This window comes from Dipteris shenzhenensis, chromosome 8 (assembly GCF_047967505.1).
Source record: "Dipteris shenzhenensis isolate YYH24624 ecotype China chromosome 8, Dip_SZ_1.0, whole genome shotgun sequence".
NCBI classification, from domain to species: domain Eukaryota; kingdom Viridiplantae; phylum Streptophyta; class Polypodiopsida; order Gleicheniales; family Dipteridaceae; genus Dipteris; species Dipteris shenzhenensis.
In genome coordinates, this window is record NC_141603.1 from 32,928,913 (window position 1) to 32,941,531 (window position 12,619).

A 12,619-nucleotide genomic window follows, 5' to 3' on the forward strand; every position below is an offset into this window, starting at 1 on the left:
CTTGGGACACCTGACCTCATCTGAGGCGCATCGCATCTCACGTCGGAACCCTTGGTATGATGATGAGTGTAAGGAGATGAGAGCTCACCTCACACGCGAGCAGGATCTAGGACACCTGACCTCATCTAAGGCGCAATGCATCTCACATCAGATGACACGACGTAAGAAGCAAACTTTTCTCACTCGTAGGATTGATGAGGTGGTGGGATCTTTTCGAGGAGGAGACCCGACTATCGGCTATGGCGACTCCTATCAGAGGGGAAATGGTTCATTCCCATCAGGCACCTAGAGATTTGGCACAGATATGCATGCTTCTTATATGACATCCCAGGTCAAATGCCACTAGATATGTCCTCTATGCCCATACCCACTACTTGTCACTTGTTCATTGCGCAGAACGTTGTGTGGATAAAATTGTAAATATGTTTTTCACTTGTTGCATGCTGACGAGTAGGTACATAGCTATGCACATAGCTAGTGGGTGGTGGCTTTGAGTTATGGACACTCTCATAAAAACTCTATACTGATGTAGAAATCTTCTTGAGATTGTAGATGATTTTGCAAGGACTCTCGGGATATGATGATAGAGCAGTGTGGGTGCATCAGGCACTCCAGAGCATTTGGTATCCATTGTGAGGTGTTTTTGTTGTGGGATGACATGTCTTTCATTGTTGTCCTGTATTATGTTTATCTTGCCATGAGTGGTTTCCGATTTGTAAGTCATGTGAGCATCCATATCATGGGTTGTGGGCTTCATGAATGTGCGGTCATATGTGGCAATCAAGCACTAAAGTCTTTGCTCAAAGGTTGTGTATACAGGTGTGCTTAAAGCCTAACGTTGGGGATTAATTGATTGGACCTAAGGTTTAAGAAAACCTTTGAGAGTACTAAAAAAGCATTGGATGACGTGGCAATTTGTGAGAGAAGGCAAGCCATGCATGCAAGGGTGGTTACGTAAAGGTAAGAGGAGCTTCTGGATCGACGACCAAGTCACATACGTGGAGATGGAGGGGGTGCATAAAGGAGGAGAGTGATCTTAAAGGAAGGGGATGCTGCCTTAGAATGGTGGTGAGACAGAGACGGACGACGGAGGCTGGAGGATTTTGATGGGGGCGCGGTCGTGATTTGCTGAGGGGGTATTCCACTAGATAGCCGTGGGCTGAGGCTTTTGGAAGAGAAAGAAAGAAAGAAAGAAAGTTTATTGAAGTCTTCCGGAGACCGTGAAGGTCTATGAGACTAAAGAAAACAGATACAATGAGCATAATGGTGGCGGTCTCAAAACGGGCCAGCCAACCGTTTCTACAAAAAAGAGGTTATGAAGGACGGTGTGTCTAGTCCTGATACAAAAAATATGTATCTACCTCCAGATGATACAAAAAAGAAGGGGGGGGCACCAAAAATGGGGCAAAGGGGGGAGATACAATATATATGTGCAGGTGGTGATCGTCAGAGACCAATCATAGAGGGGCCGTCAAATGGGAGGCCGGAAAAAACCTTGCGATAGATGATTGGCCTCTGACGTCACGCGGCAGCTCGGTCGTCGGGGGCGGCGGGTGGCCCTATGGATGAGGGCAACGGTAACCCCGGTGGGGTGGGCAAAGAGCAGAGACGAGATGTCATGGACCCGGATGTGTGAGTCTGTCCGCTGGCGCAGCTGTCGTGGCTCTGGCTCTCGCTCACGTTCGCGTCGTCGGCTAGACTGAGGAGAGGTATCCTGTGACTGGAAGAAATCAGTGATGGGCCGCTAGGTGTCCTCATGCTGTGTGTGCTGTGCGTGTCACCGTGCTTGGAGAAAGGTATCTCGGTGGCGAGTCATCTCATGTAAGAAAGCGGCTAGGCATCGCTGATCCGGGAATTGCAGCATGTGTGGGAGGGGGCTGAATCAGTCGCGGAAGAGGCAGTGGTACCGGCCTCGAATGGCATAATAGATAGGACATTTGAAAGCAAAGTGCTCCTTCGACTCGATCTCCTGCAAGTCGCAAAGTGGGCAAAGGCGGCCCTCTCGTGGGATACCCTCTGCGCGTCCGCTCTCGATCCGTAATCGGTGTGACGAAATCCTAAACTGACCGAGGGAGATCCGGAGCGCATGTGGTAGATGAAGCTGTGTGTAACCCGAAGGTGTGATGAAGCCCTCCTGTGAGATCTGGAGGTAGTGTCGGCGGTAGAAGTCGAGCTTCATAGGAAGCTCGGGGTGAAGAAACCATGTCCGCTAGGTGTGGAGCTGGAGTAGATCCGCTCAAATGAGCCGGTTGACCTCCTGGTCAGTGGGGGAGAGGGGAGATGGTGGAGCGTCGAGGCTATATTGAAAAGGAGGACCAGTCTAAGTCGAGGCCTAGTCAGGTGAACCAACTGGAAAGACGACTATACTAGCATCGCTGGTTCCCATCAACGGAGTGATGGAGCTGTGGGCAACAGAAGCGAGAGCTCTATGATGCAGAGGAGAAGCTGCAAGGATGCAATTACTGTGTGAAGGCAGAGAAAGTCTATGTGTTGTGAGAAGACGAATGTGCAAGCTTGGGCGACAGAGAAGGGGAACTAATAGCGACAGGCTGGGAGAGCTTCTTGTGCGAGCTGAAGAGTACCTTGGGCTATAGATAAGTGGCGATCTCCATGAGCAGGAGGTTGTGATCATTACGTGAAGACCAATATCAGGTGATGGGAGCGCTGCAGCAGAGAATCTAAGCTATGGACTGTAGGGGGGGAGAACTACCGACGACAGAAGGCAGGGTCAAGAGCTACTGTGGAGACTTTGGCTGTGGGAGCTTGGAGAAGCCATGAAGGGCTAAAGGATTCGACGGAGGAGGAGAATGAGAGAACCTTGGAAGGCGATCCCCGAACAAAGGCAAGAGGTGGAAATGAAATAGGGGGTTGGCCCTGTCCCAAGGAATGGGGCCGGGTATGGTTTTTTATATCATTAAGAAGAATAAAAATGAAAAAAGATTATCGTATAATAAGAATTAAAACTCCAGATGTGGGGCGAAACGATTGTAAGATGGAGACTCTAGGAATCACAGCGTGAAGAGGGATGGCGAGCTGTGATACGGGAGCTTAGCGCACCTCAAACTTCCGTGAATCCCTCTGGGAGCTTGTGGGTGGTAGATAGTATTGCCAATAGGTTGCTGGCAGTACGGTGGTTAAATGTGAAGGCAGATAGGTCGTTCATGACTTGTGTGAAGCAAGTTGATCAAAGAAGAGGTCGGGCTGTTTGCTCTTGCTAGAGTTTTGAAGAGTCTTGGCTATGGCGTCGCTAAGAAATAGGCCGGAAGTGTCTTGATTGTAGGCAAGGGTGGATCTAGGTGCTTCTGAGCATTTGGATGGGCACGGGTCTCTTTGATACAATTTTGGAGGACCATGGCAAGGAGGGTGCTCTATGAGTAGAAGAGATACTATAAGGCAGATATGATTGCGTGAAGGAGAAGGGTGATGGAGCTGCTGTATGGAGAGCAAGAGCTGGTCGCGATCTGTTTGGTGAGCCCACAGGGCTGTTCTACAACATATGCTGCTGCGAGATGCCTTGAGTAGTCTCCTACAGGTTGGGCGACAGCAATTATACCCTGCTCGCTGGATTTCGCACATGGCTGACCTAAACATGAGCTGTTTGAGGCTTGTTGCTGCATGAATTTGCTGTTGGGTGTTTTCAACCACTGCTTGGAGGCTAGACGACTGCATATATGGCTTGAAGCAGGCCGATTTGCTTGCTAGTGTATGCCTGTGTACTTGCTGGAAATTGCAAAAGTCAGAACTGATTTTGAAGATTGGAAGTGCTACTGACTGGGAGAAGAGATTCTGAGCAAGAAGTGACCCAGAACAGGAAGAAAAGAGAGGATTTTGAGGCTGATCTGTTGGCTGCAGCAAATCAGAGTTTTCTTTGTGCTTGCCTGAGAAGTTTGAAGTGAAGTTAGGGGAAGGAAAGCTGAACTGAGTTCCCAGTGTTAGTAGAAGAAACTCAGACATGTTTATTGTCTTCGAGGTGGACAAGAGGGGTGTACAGGAGATACATTTTGGAGCTAGTATGCATGCTGAAATGTATTTCATTCTAGATATAAGTTCTGAGATAAGACAAGTGGAGTTTGGATGGACCTTTCAGTATGAGACAGTTTCTCTGTAAAGGCAGATGGTATGTGGCATCTTATTTTGCATGTGGATGATGATGAGTGGGCTGATCTGAAACTGTGGGATGAGGGAAACCTTCTAGAGGAAGTGTACTACGTGGGTTCGTGTAGAGACGATGAACTGGTATAAAATGTGCATTTTTGTAGTGTCTCTTGTTTTCAGTAGTATGAAATGTGTTATAAAGGCATATTAGGCTCTGCTGTTTTTGTTCATCCAACATGAGGAATGCCCTCCTTTGTCTGCACAACTGGAGAGCACTAGACCATGAGGGGCTACGTACAGAGCACTTCGCACATGGATCTTGGCCCCGGTTGTAGCGCAGCTGTTCAACCATGCAGTATGTCACGGGTTCCCACCTACTTGGAGCAGTACCACCATTGTACCGATACATAAGGCAGGGGACCCCATGGACACTGGGAACTACCGCACTCTCATGATTGGCCGCACTTTGGCTAAGATTTGTGGATCAATACTGGAGAGGGCGATCAGTAGTCATACAGAGGATCATGGACAACGGGCTCTTGGGTAGGTAGGCTTCCAAAGATAGCACTCCACACTGGACCATATTTTTACCCTGAGAGCCATCATCAAGGAGGCGAAGTCGAGACGCCAGAAGGTCTACACTTGCTTCGTGGACTTTCGGAAGGCTTTTGACACAGTCCCTCGCTCTCGCCTGATCAGGCGACTACAGGAGCTGCATCTCCCAGAGGTCATGATCTGGGGAGTGATGAGTCTATACGAGTCCGTTAGAGGGCGAGTCTGCGTTCCTGGGGGGCTATTAGATTGGGTTGAGAGCACCATAGGGATGAAGTAGGGTTGCCCTCTCTCACCAACTCTCTTCGGGCTATACATTGATGAGGTCACATCCTTTGTTGATCACCTAGGAGGAGAGGGCTCCCTATTGGCTGATTTGATGGTACAGGTACTACTATATGCAGATGACATAGTCCTCATTTCGTCCTTAGATGAGGGTTTGTAGAAACACTTGGAGGCCTTGGAGATGTTTCGCAGAGAGAGGGACCCGATAGTCAACCTTGCGAAAACCAAGGTTATGATCTTTAACACATCCCAAGCAGTGTTTCATCAACATCGACGTCAACATAGTTTCACTTACCGTGGGGAGCCAGTGGAGATAGTGTAGTCCTACACGTACCTAGGGGCGGTATTCACGGGACCGGGCTTCACAATGACCCATGCCGCCAGAGTGCGATTCATGCGAGGGAAGGGTGCCCTGGTCCGATTAGAGAGACAGTGCTTCCAGACGCATTTCCAAGATCCGCCGACGAAGGGCTGGTTGTTTCCCACTCTCGTGAGACGATTACCATGTCAACACCTTTTTGGGGGAGTGACCTTTTAGCTACTGAGACTGGAAGGGATTCGAGAGGCTTCATGTGATCATGGGATCCAGGATGATTCAGAGTAAGCCTTCAGCTCCCCATCAGATCATACAGGAAGAGTTCGCCATGACACCGCTCTAGGTGGATGCCTCTTCCAAACCGTGACGTTTCTCTACAGAGTTTGGGCCCTGCCTGAGTGGAGATCACCGAGATCGGCACTGGAGTCATCCCGACACCTAGCAGAGAGAGGCTTTGATACAGCATGGTATGCGTGAGTGTTCACATGGTTTGATAGTCACGGTAGCCAGATGGATAGGCTCCCTCCCTTTCAATTAATCATGGATGCACCAATGGAGCTCCTTCCACATGATGAGATTAACCATATCATACGGTTAGACCTTCTCCAGCTTCACACATCTCAGGCTTTGGGGGGGATCGAGAGTTCCCCACCAAGACCCAGTTCTATCATGACCACTTTTTGAGGATATCGGAGCATGGTCTCATCATCAGGCCCCAGTACCTCGAGGATAGGAGAGTCTCACACGCCTTGCGGATTGCTATCGGACAGATACGAGTCTCGTCCCATCAGCTCCGGATTGAGGCTAGGAGAGCAGCCAGCATACCTAGAGAGCAGCAGGTCTGTAGACTATGCACGATGGGGGAGGTCGAGACAGAGGAGCATTTTCTATGTGTTTGTCCGGCCTACTATGAGATTCGAGGGTGATACCACTGTCTCTTTCAGGAGGGGCTCGGCTTCGGACCACTCACATGATTGATACATTTCCCTGACCAAGTTTGCATTGGGCTCTACCAGATTGAGATGCGGAGACACAGAGATTCCCTTGTGCGGCAGGCCAAAGAGCAGCTACAGTCGATGCCTCAAGACACCGAGCTAGATAGAGCACAGAAACGCGTCATTGATTTTTACGCAGTCGAGCCAACGCCAAATGAGATCGAGGGGAAGAGCTCGAGGAGACCAGAGCACTATGAATCAGCAGTGAGACCCATCGTCACCATGATATGGCTGGACGAGAGATGCGGAGACCACACACGACACGTGGGGCGAAGAGAGCATGCACGATTGAGGCTTGACCTATCTCAGCCCTCCTCAGAGGGGACAGCCAGAGATGAGGCATTACTCTCGATGTAGCCCATCGGATACAGAGATCTAGGAGAGTGCGCCCCCCACTACCACGAGAGACAGCCTGATAGACACAGATACGTGAGCTCTTTGCATCACATCAAAGGGCCATCAGGGAGCCGGGCTATATAGAGCCTCCACATGTACTTGGAGCTCTGGTTATGAGCAGTTGATTGCTCTTTTTTCCTACTGTTTTTTGTACTAGTTGTACTAGTTTTTTGCATTCTTAGCACTTAGCACTCAGCAAGGGCCTTAGTGAGCCCTTTGCTTCAGCCCACAGTGGCTTGTATGGGTTACATATGTCTTGTATCTTGTCTCATAGACCCGCGAGGTCTTCTGAAGACGTTAATACACCTTTCTTTCTTTCTTTCTTTCTCCCCCCAACCCCCAAGCGATGTATGCAGGTCTATCTCTAGTTCAAGTTTGTAGCTGAGGGCCCAGTTCCCAGTTGAGTTTGGCAGCCCACAAGAGCAGGTCTAGTTTCTTAACACCCACTCCGGGTTGGGCAGAAACCCCTCAATCCAACTAGGGGGTTAACGATAGTTTTCCAAATCCATATGGAGTTGCCCAAGTGGAAGGCTTTGTCCCCTCAAGGCTTTCTTACTCTACTGTTGCACGTTTTGCCCGACTCTTAGCCCATATGGAAAGACATCTCGAAGAATGAAGCCTATTTTAGATCCATGTGAGCGGTTTATTACCTAGAGCTCGAAGTCCGAGAAGTCTAGCTCTGGCTTGCAGCTCCTGAAAGGAAAGTTCATGATATGGAAGGGCAATGAAAAACGGGAAGTTATCCATGAAGTACTACACAAATGTAATGCATCTCTAGCAACACCACAACTGGTTTCTAAAGACCCACTGTATAGAGGAATCTAGGGCAAATCTCAAGATCCTAGTTTGAAGATGTTGAGTGAAATCAGTAGTTTAATGGCCAACATTTTATTTATTTATTTTTCAAAAAAAGGTAATTCTATTAATGCTTGAAAACACCATACAAATAGCTTCCAAAAGGAGCTGTTGATGAAAATAAAGGAGAAAACAGGTTGACGGCTATAGGAAAGCCACCTGTTTTTGGATCTCACGGCTCACTGACTAGAGAGATTCTGAAACAGAAGCTAGCAACCACGACTGTGATCCATACATCCAGCGAATACCCCACACGGAAAGGGTGTAGAAGATTCCTGCCGGCCACACTCCCGCCTTTCAACGGCCACTCTTGAACTTGGAGTACCGCGCTCTCAAATGGCGCACAAAGTGAAGATGATATCTTGCCAGATGGCTCCTAAGGTAGCCGTTGGAGAAACTGGCTGGCCTCCCATCTCCTGGCCGCACTGAGCGACTCAGATGTTCCAAGCAGTAATGCTGTGTTGGAAAGGTTACCTCCCCATTTGTAAGCCCCCAAATGAGGGGAGGGAGACCCAGGGCAACATGTGCCCGGAAAAGAGACACATGGGCAGGGGACAACCCCAAAGTATTTCCCAAAATGTTGCCAGCCCGAGGGAAGCACATAAGTCCACTAAGGAGGTGTTGAGGCCGGCTGTCCACTCTATGCCAGCCCAAGGTACCGAGGTCACACTTTGCAAAATGCCTTGACGCCCAGTCGTACCCCCACACCTTGCTGTAGCTAAATGACACCCTGCCCGCACAGTGGGCAGGGCCTTGGAGGTTGCTTGGAGCAAGGATGCCGTCGCGGCAGCACGGGCTGGGAGTGTAGGACGAGCAGGGCCGGGGGGGGAGCGAATGGGAGCCAGAAATGGCCAGACAAGGCTGAGGGGGGGGGGCGCAACAGTCGCGCTCCCTTCTTGCAGGGTCACGCTGCCGCACACAGCCCCGGTTAGGGGCTTGGAGACAAGCAGCCCCACTAGGGGCTCGGAGCTGATGGGGAGGAGAGGGTCGAGGAGGGGGAGGGGAGGGGGTGCAGCATGCAGGTAGAGATCAGCCTTGAAGTTCTCAGCTGGACTTATGTTAATATGGCCAACATTATTTATTATGGTATGTAAGCTTTTGTAAGTTATTTTACAACACTTTGATCTGAATATTTGAAGCTAGGAAGGTCCATATATTATTTTGACAATTGCCTTGTCTTTGTAATGATATAATTGGTCTAGGTGTTCTTAGTTCATGACACCCCCGTGTCGAACTTGTGAAATAGTACATCTGGATATATAGCTATTACAGAGAGTAAACAGTCCTCATGCTGCCATCCTAAACTGTCCTTTGCCATAACCATGGAGTACTTGCTTACTGCTGTGGCAATAATTCCCATCGTGCCAGTGATATGAGCTTTTCTACATGTTTAAGCAGTGCATAATAGAGCCAGAAAAGTTGGCACACAAATGTTTTGTCACACCCCAATCACCCTGGTACATCGCCCAGAAAATGAATCATCCACTCAAGTATTATCATCCAAACAATAACTCTTGTTGTAGAATGCCATTTCGATTTGAAGGCCAACCGGCTTTGTCCTGCATGAGTCATCTAGCTAAGAATAGTTTGCTTTTCTCATGTTATAAAATAAGATGGAATGAAAAATGGCCATGCCCTGTAGGAAAGATGCTTCAATATCCTGCACAGCCATTGAGGATTATATTGCCTGCTGCAGAAGAGAATTTACTAATGTGAAGAGGTTTTCTGATACCAAACTTTTTTGAGCAAGATGGTAGCGAAGGTTTCCAATGCTCTTGGGTGGGGGAGGTTTCACAGTGGACTTTAGGCTGCCTGCTGGATTTTTGGATGTTCCTTTTTGGTGGTGAATTAAAAATAATATAATCTGAAACTCTTGCTTTATTGCATATGAGTTTTCCTTTGTTGACGTATTAATGACATGTTAATACATATGTATTAATGCGTTTTCGAAATAGGGTTTGGTCTCTGCAGAGCACAGGATTAGAATGTGTCAGCTTGCAGTTGATGGATCACCTCTGATCATGGTGGATCCTTGGGAGGTATGCAGACAAAGGGAATCTGTCTAAATATTGCATTTTTGCAGTTATCTGTTCATCATTTCTCTTCTATACAGTTGTAGTTGATCAGGTATGCATTTCTCATAGTAGCTCCTTCCTGTGGGGAATACCAAGGGTTTGGTTCTAGGTCTTATGAGGGGTATTGGATGCAGGCCTTGCAGCCAGATTACCAACGGACATTGGCTGTGTTAGCTCGAGTGGCAGATGCATTGCGCCATGTCGAATATGTGAATGCTGGTAGATATAGATGTGCATATCATTTTAATGCTTTGGTCTTCAGCAGTGTAGATTTGTTATCTCATGTACTGCAATCAAGGTTGACCAATGAAATTTCTGGTAATACACATAGGCAATTTGTTTAGAACAACAGGCTCTATGGCTGAGGACCATGACATGTTAGGTTCTTGGCTCATTTGGGGCATTGTTTAAATTTTCTGATTTGTGAGGGTTGAGCTTTCTAAAAAACTTGTCCCAGTATGGGGGTCTTATTTTGGTTGTGTTAATTCCTGTCTATCATTCTGTGTTTGTAGAAGACGTACGCGTTATGCTACTTTGTGGTGCTGATCTTATAGAGTCTTTCAATATCCCAGGGGTTTGGCTCCCTGATCAGGTGAGAAATTTGCCAATCTTGAGCTGCTAGATGAGTTTTAACTGCCTTCCTCATGATCCTGACCAGGCACCCAAAAAGGAGAAAAATAAAATAGTGAAAGAATGAAAAAGGAAACATTCCCTTCCATCTTTGTTCAGAGGATCACTCCATCAATCACTCTTTGATTATCAAGCTACACGAAGGACACTGATTTTCGATTGAGGACCTACAAAACTGTCACGTGCAGAACTCTGATTGTTGTGTGGCTTTGTGGATGGGCTTGCAGGTGCAAACAATTTGTCGGGACTATGGCATTGTTTGCATTCATAGAGGGGAGAGAGATATTAAAACAATGATTTCCAATTGTGAAATGATATCTGAGTATAAGGTACAAATTTATGTCCTTTCTTAATGGTGGCCAAAGCAGTTGTTCGCTTAAATTCCATTTCATTATACTCTCCTTGACATTATTGAATCCTTTCTATTGCAAGGTTTCCAGTATCCCGTTCATATATTTGCATTTTCTAAATCCTGCTCTGTTAACAACTGCTCTATGGGTTACTGATCTGGGATCCAAGAAAGGACCCCCCCAACCTCAGAACGATACTCCAGCTCCAAGATCCTGCTTAAAATCCAAGGCAGAACAGTTGAAATCCAAGAACAGGACCCCTCAACCTGGAAAGTCGACTCCAACCCCAAGAACCTGCTTGATTTCAGTGCCACCAGTCCTAGACCTCTGCAACTTGTTTCCTGGCTGTTTTCTTGGCTGCTGGACCTCCATTTGGCTGCTGGCCAGATTGCAGGAGCCCTCTTGAGTCCACCAGATCATCAAATCATTCCCACTCAAACGATGGAAGGAAGAAGGGCTGTACACCCTCTCCCCTTGCATGAATTTCAGCAAGAAAATATTTTCTGTCAAGCAAAAAATGGGAAAACAGAATAGGAGAAAGGAGAAATGGCGAAAGGGGATAAGGAGAAAGAGAAAAATCAGGAGGAGGAGAAGCAACAGAAACACTCGTGATCGAAGATGTGAACAAGTGCAACAAGTTGATAGCACTACCACACAGAAGTCAGCCAACAAGGTCTCTGCCAGAGTCTAGAGCGCCCTTTGCCTATAGTCAATGGATGCACATGTGAGGCAGCATATTGGGATGAGATCCAGGAGACATGAGAAGTCTGAGGATTGGGAGGAGTGGCAGCACTATATCGATCATCCTTTACCAGGACGGTCTCTCGAGAGCACCTCTTCATCACAGCCTACTACTTCCCTCCCTAGATCTCACATTTTGTTAGGGACCTACATGAGGAGTTTGAGGCCTCACCGTATGCAGCCCTCACACACGAGGCAGCATACTGGGATGAGATGCAGGAGACATGAGAAGTCCAAGGATTGGGAGGAGTGGCAGCACTATATCGATCATCCTTTACCAGGACGGTCTCTTGAGAGCACCTCTTCATCACAGTCTGCTACTTCCCTCCCTAGATCTTACATTTTGTTAGGGACCTACGTGAGGAGTTTGAGGCCTCACCGTACGCAGCCCTCTACCTCGACATCATGGATTTTTTGAGCCGCAGGGAAGTCCTTCTTGGGGACTTCAACGTGAGGACAGGTACACACCACTTCTGGATTTTCATGATGATTCTATCTATCATGAGTCTCGAGTCTCCACGGTGAGACGGGCCCCAGTCACATCCTAAAAACGTGCACTACTAGACATGGGCAGGATACATGATCTTATCATCTATAATGGCTTGGACCACTGGCTCTCCTTAGGCGGGCTTACTTGTTTCCCACATTGGGGGGACTCCAACGTAGTCAACTATCTCATGGGATCTCCTGTTTCACTTAACATATTACCGACTTTTTTGTGTCACCACCACCTCTAGGAGCGTACCACACCTATCTGTTTTTTAGTATATCCACCGCATACTATGACACCACTACCACACACTACTTATCATGACATACACTTCGATCGCAAATGAAAACCCGAGTACTCCGCATGCCTCTGAGATTTACCACTCTTAGAGGATTCACAAGATGCCCTCATCACATGCTCTCTCCATGAGGCCGTGCTACAACATTCTCACACACGATAGCTGGTATGATGACAAGTGTAAGGCTTTATGCCGACGACTTCAACTCAAAACTAAGCATCATCTTCCAAGTGAGGTAGAGATGATACATGAGTATCACCTTCTGGTTTGCTAGAAGAAGCAAGCTTTTGTTCATCGGAACAAGGACGCGTTAATAAACGTTCTATTTAGTAACAACTCTAAAGATATCTAGCGGAGGTTTTTAAAGCAGCAAGCCCCATCCCCTCTCACGAATACCAAACCCGGCACTCCCTTGCACGCATGCTATATGATGTCCCTAATCAGCCAGCACTTGATCTCTCACATGTACCACGCCCCACTTCATGCACACATTTCATAGCCGGTGGTGTCAAACACGCAGCTCTGAAGATTCATGACAACC

The 12,619-nt window shown here is 47.7% G+C and overlaps 1 protein-coding gene across 9 annotated transcripts in view; it reads left to right on the forward strand.

The window, feature by feature from the left end:
• NMNAT (nicotinate/nicotinamide mononucleotide adenyltransferase) overlaps positions 1 to 12,619 on the forward strand; it is a 68,676-nt gene that overhangs the window by 40,455 nt on the left and 15,602 nt on the right. For 8 of the 9 annotated variants that reach the window (XM_087378056.1, XM_087378057.1, XM_087378050.1 and 5 more), the window contains 4 exons: positions 9,450 to 9,533; positions 9,704 to 9,788; positions 10,082 to 10,161; positions 10,427 to 10,528. In XM_087378056.1, the coding sequence (XP_087234182.1) occupies positions 9,450 to 9,533; positions 9,704 to 9,788; positions 10,082 to 10,161; positions 10,427 to 10,528 (351 nt within the window). The remainder of the gene's footprint in view (positions 1 to 9,449; positions 9,534 to 9,703; positions 9,789 to 10,081; positions 10,162 to 10,426; positions 10,529 to 12,619) is intronic. The other variant, XM_087378053.1, reaches the window with a different exon arrangement.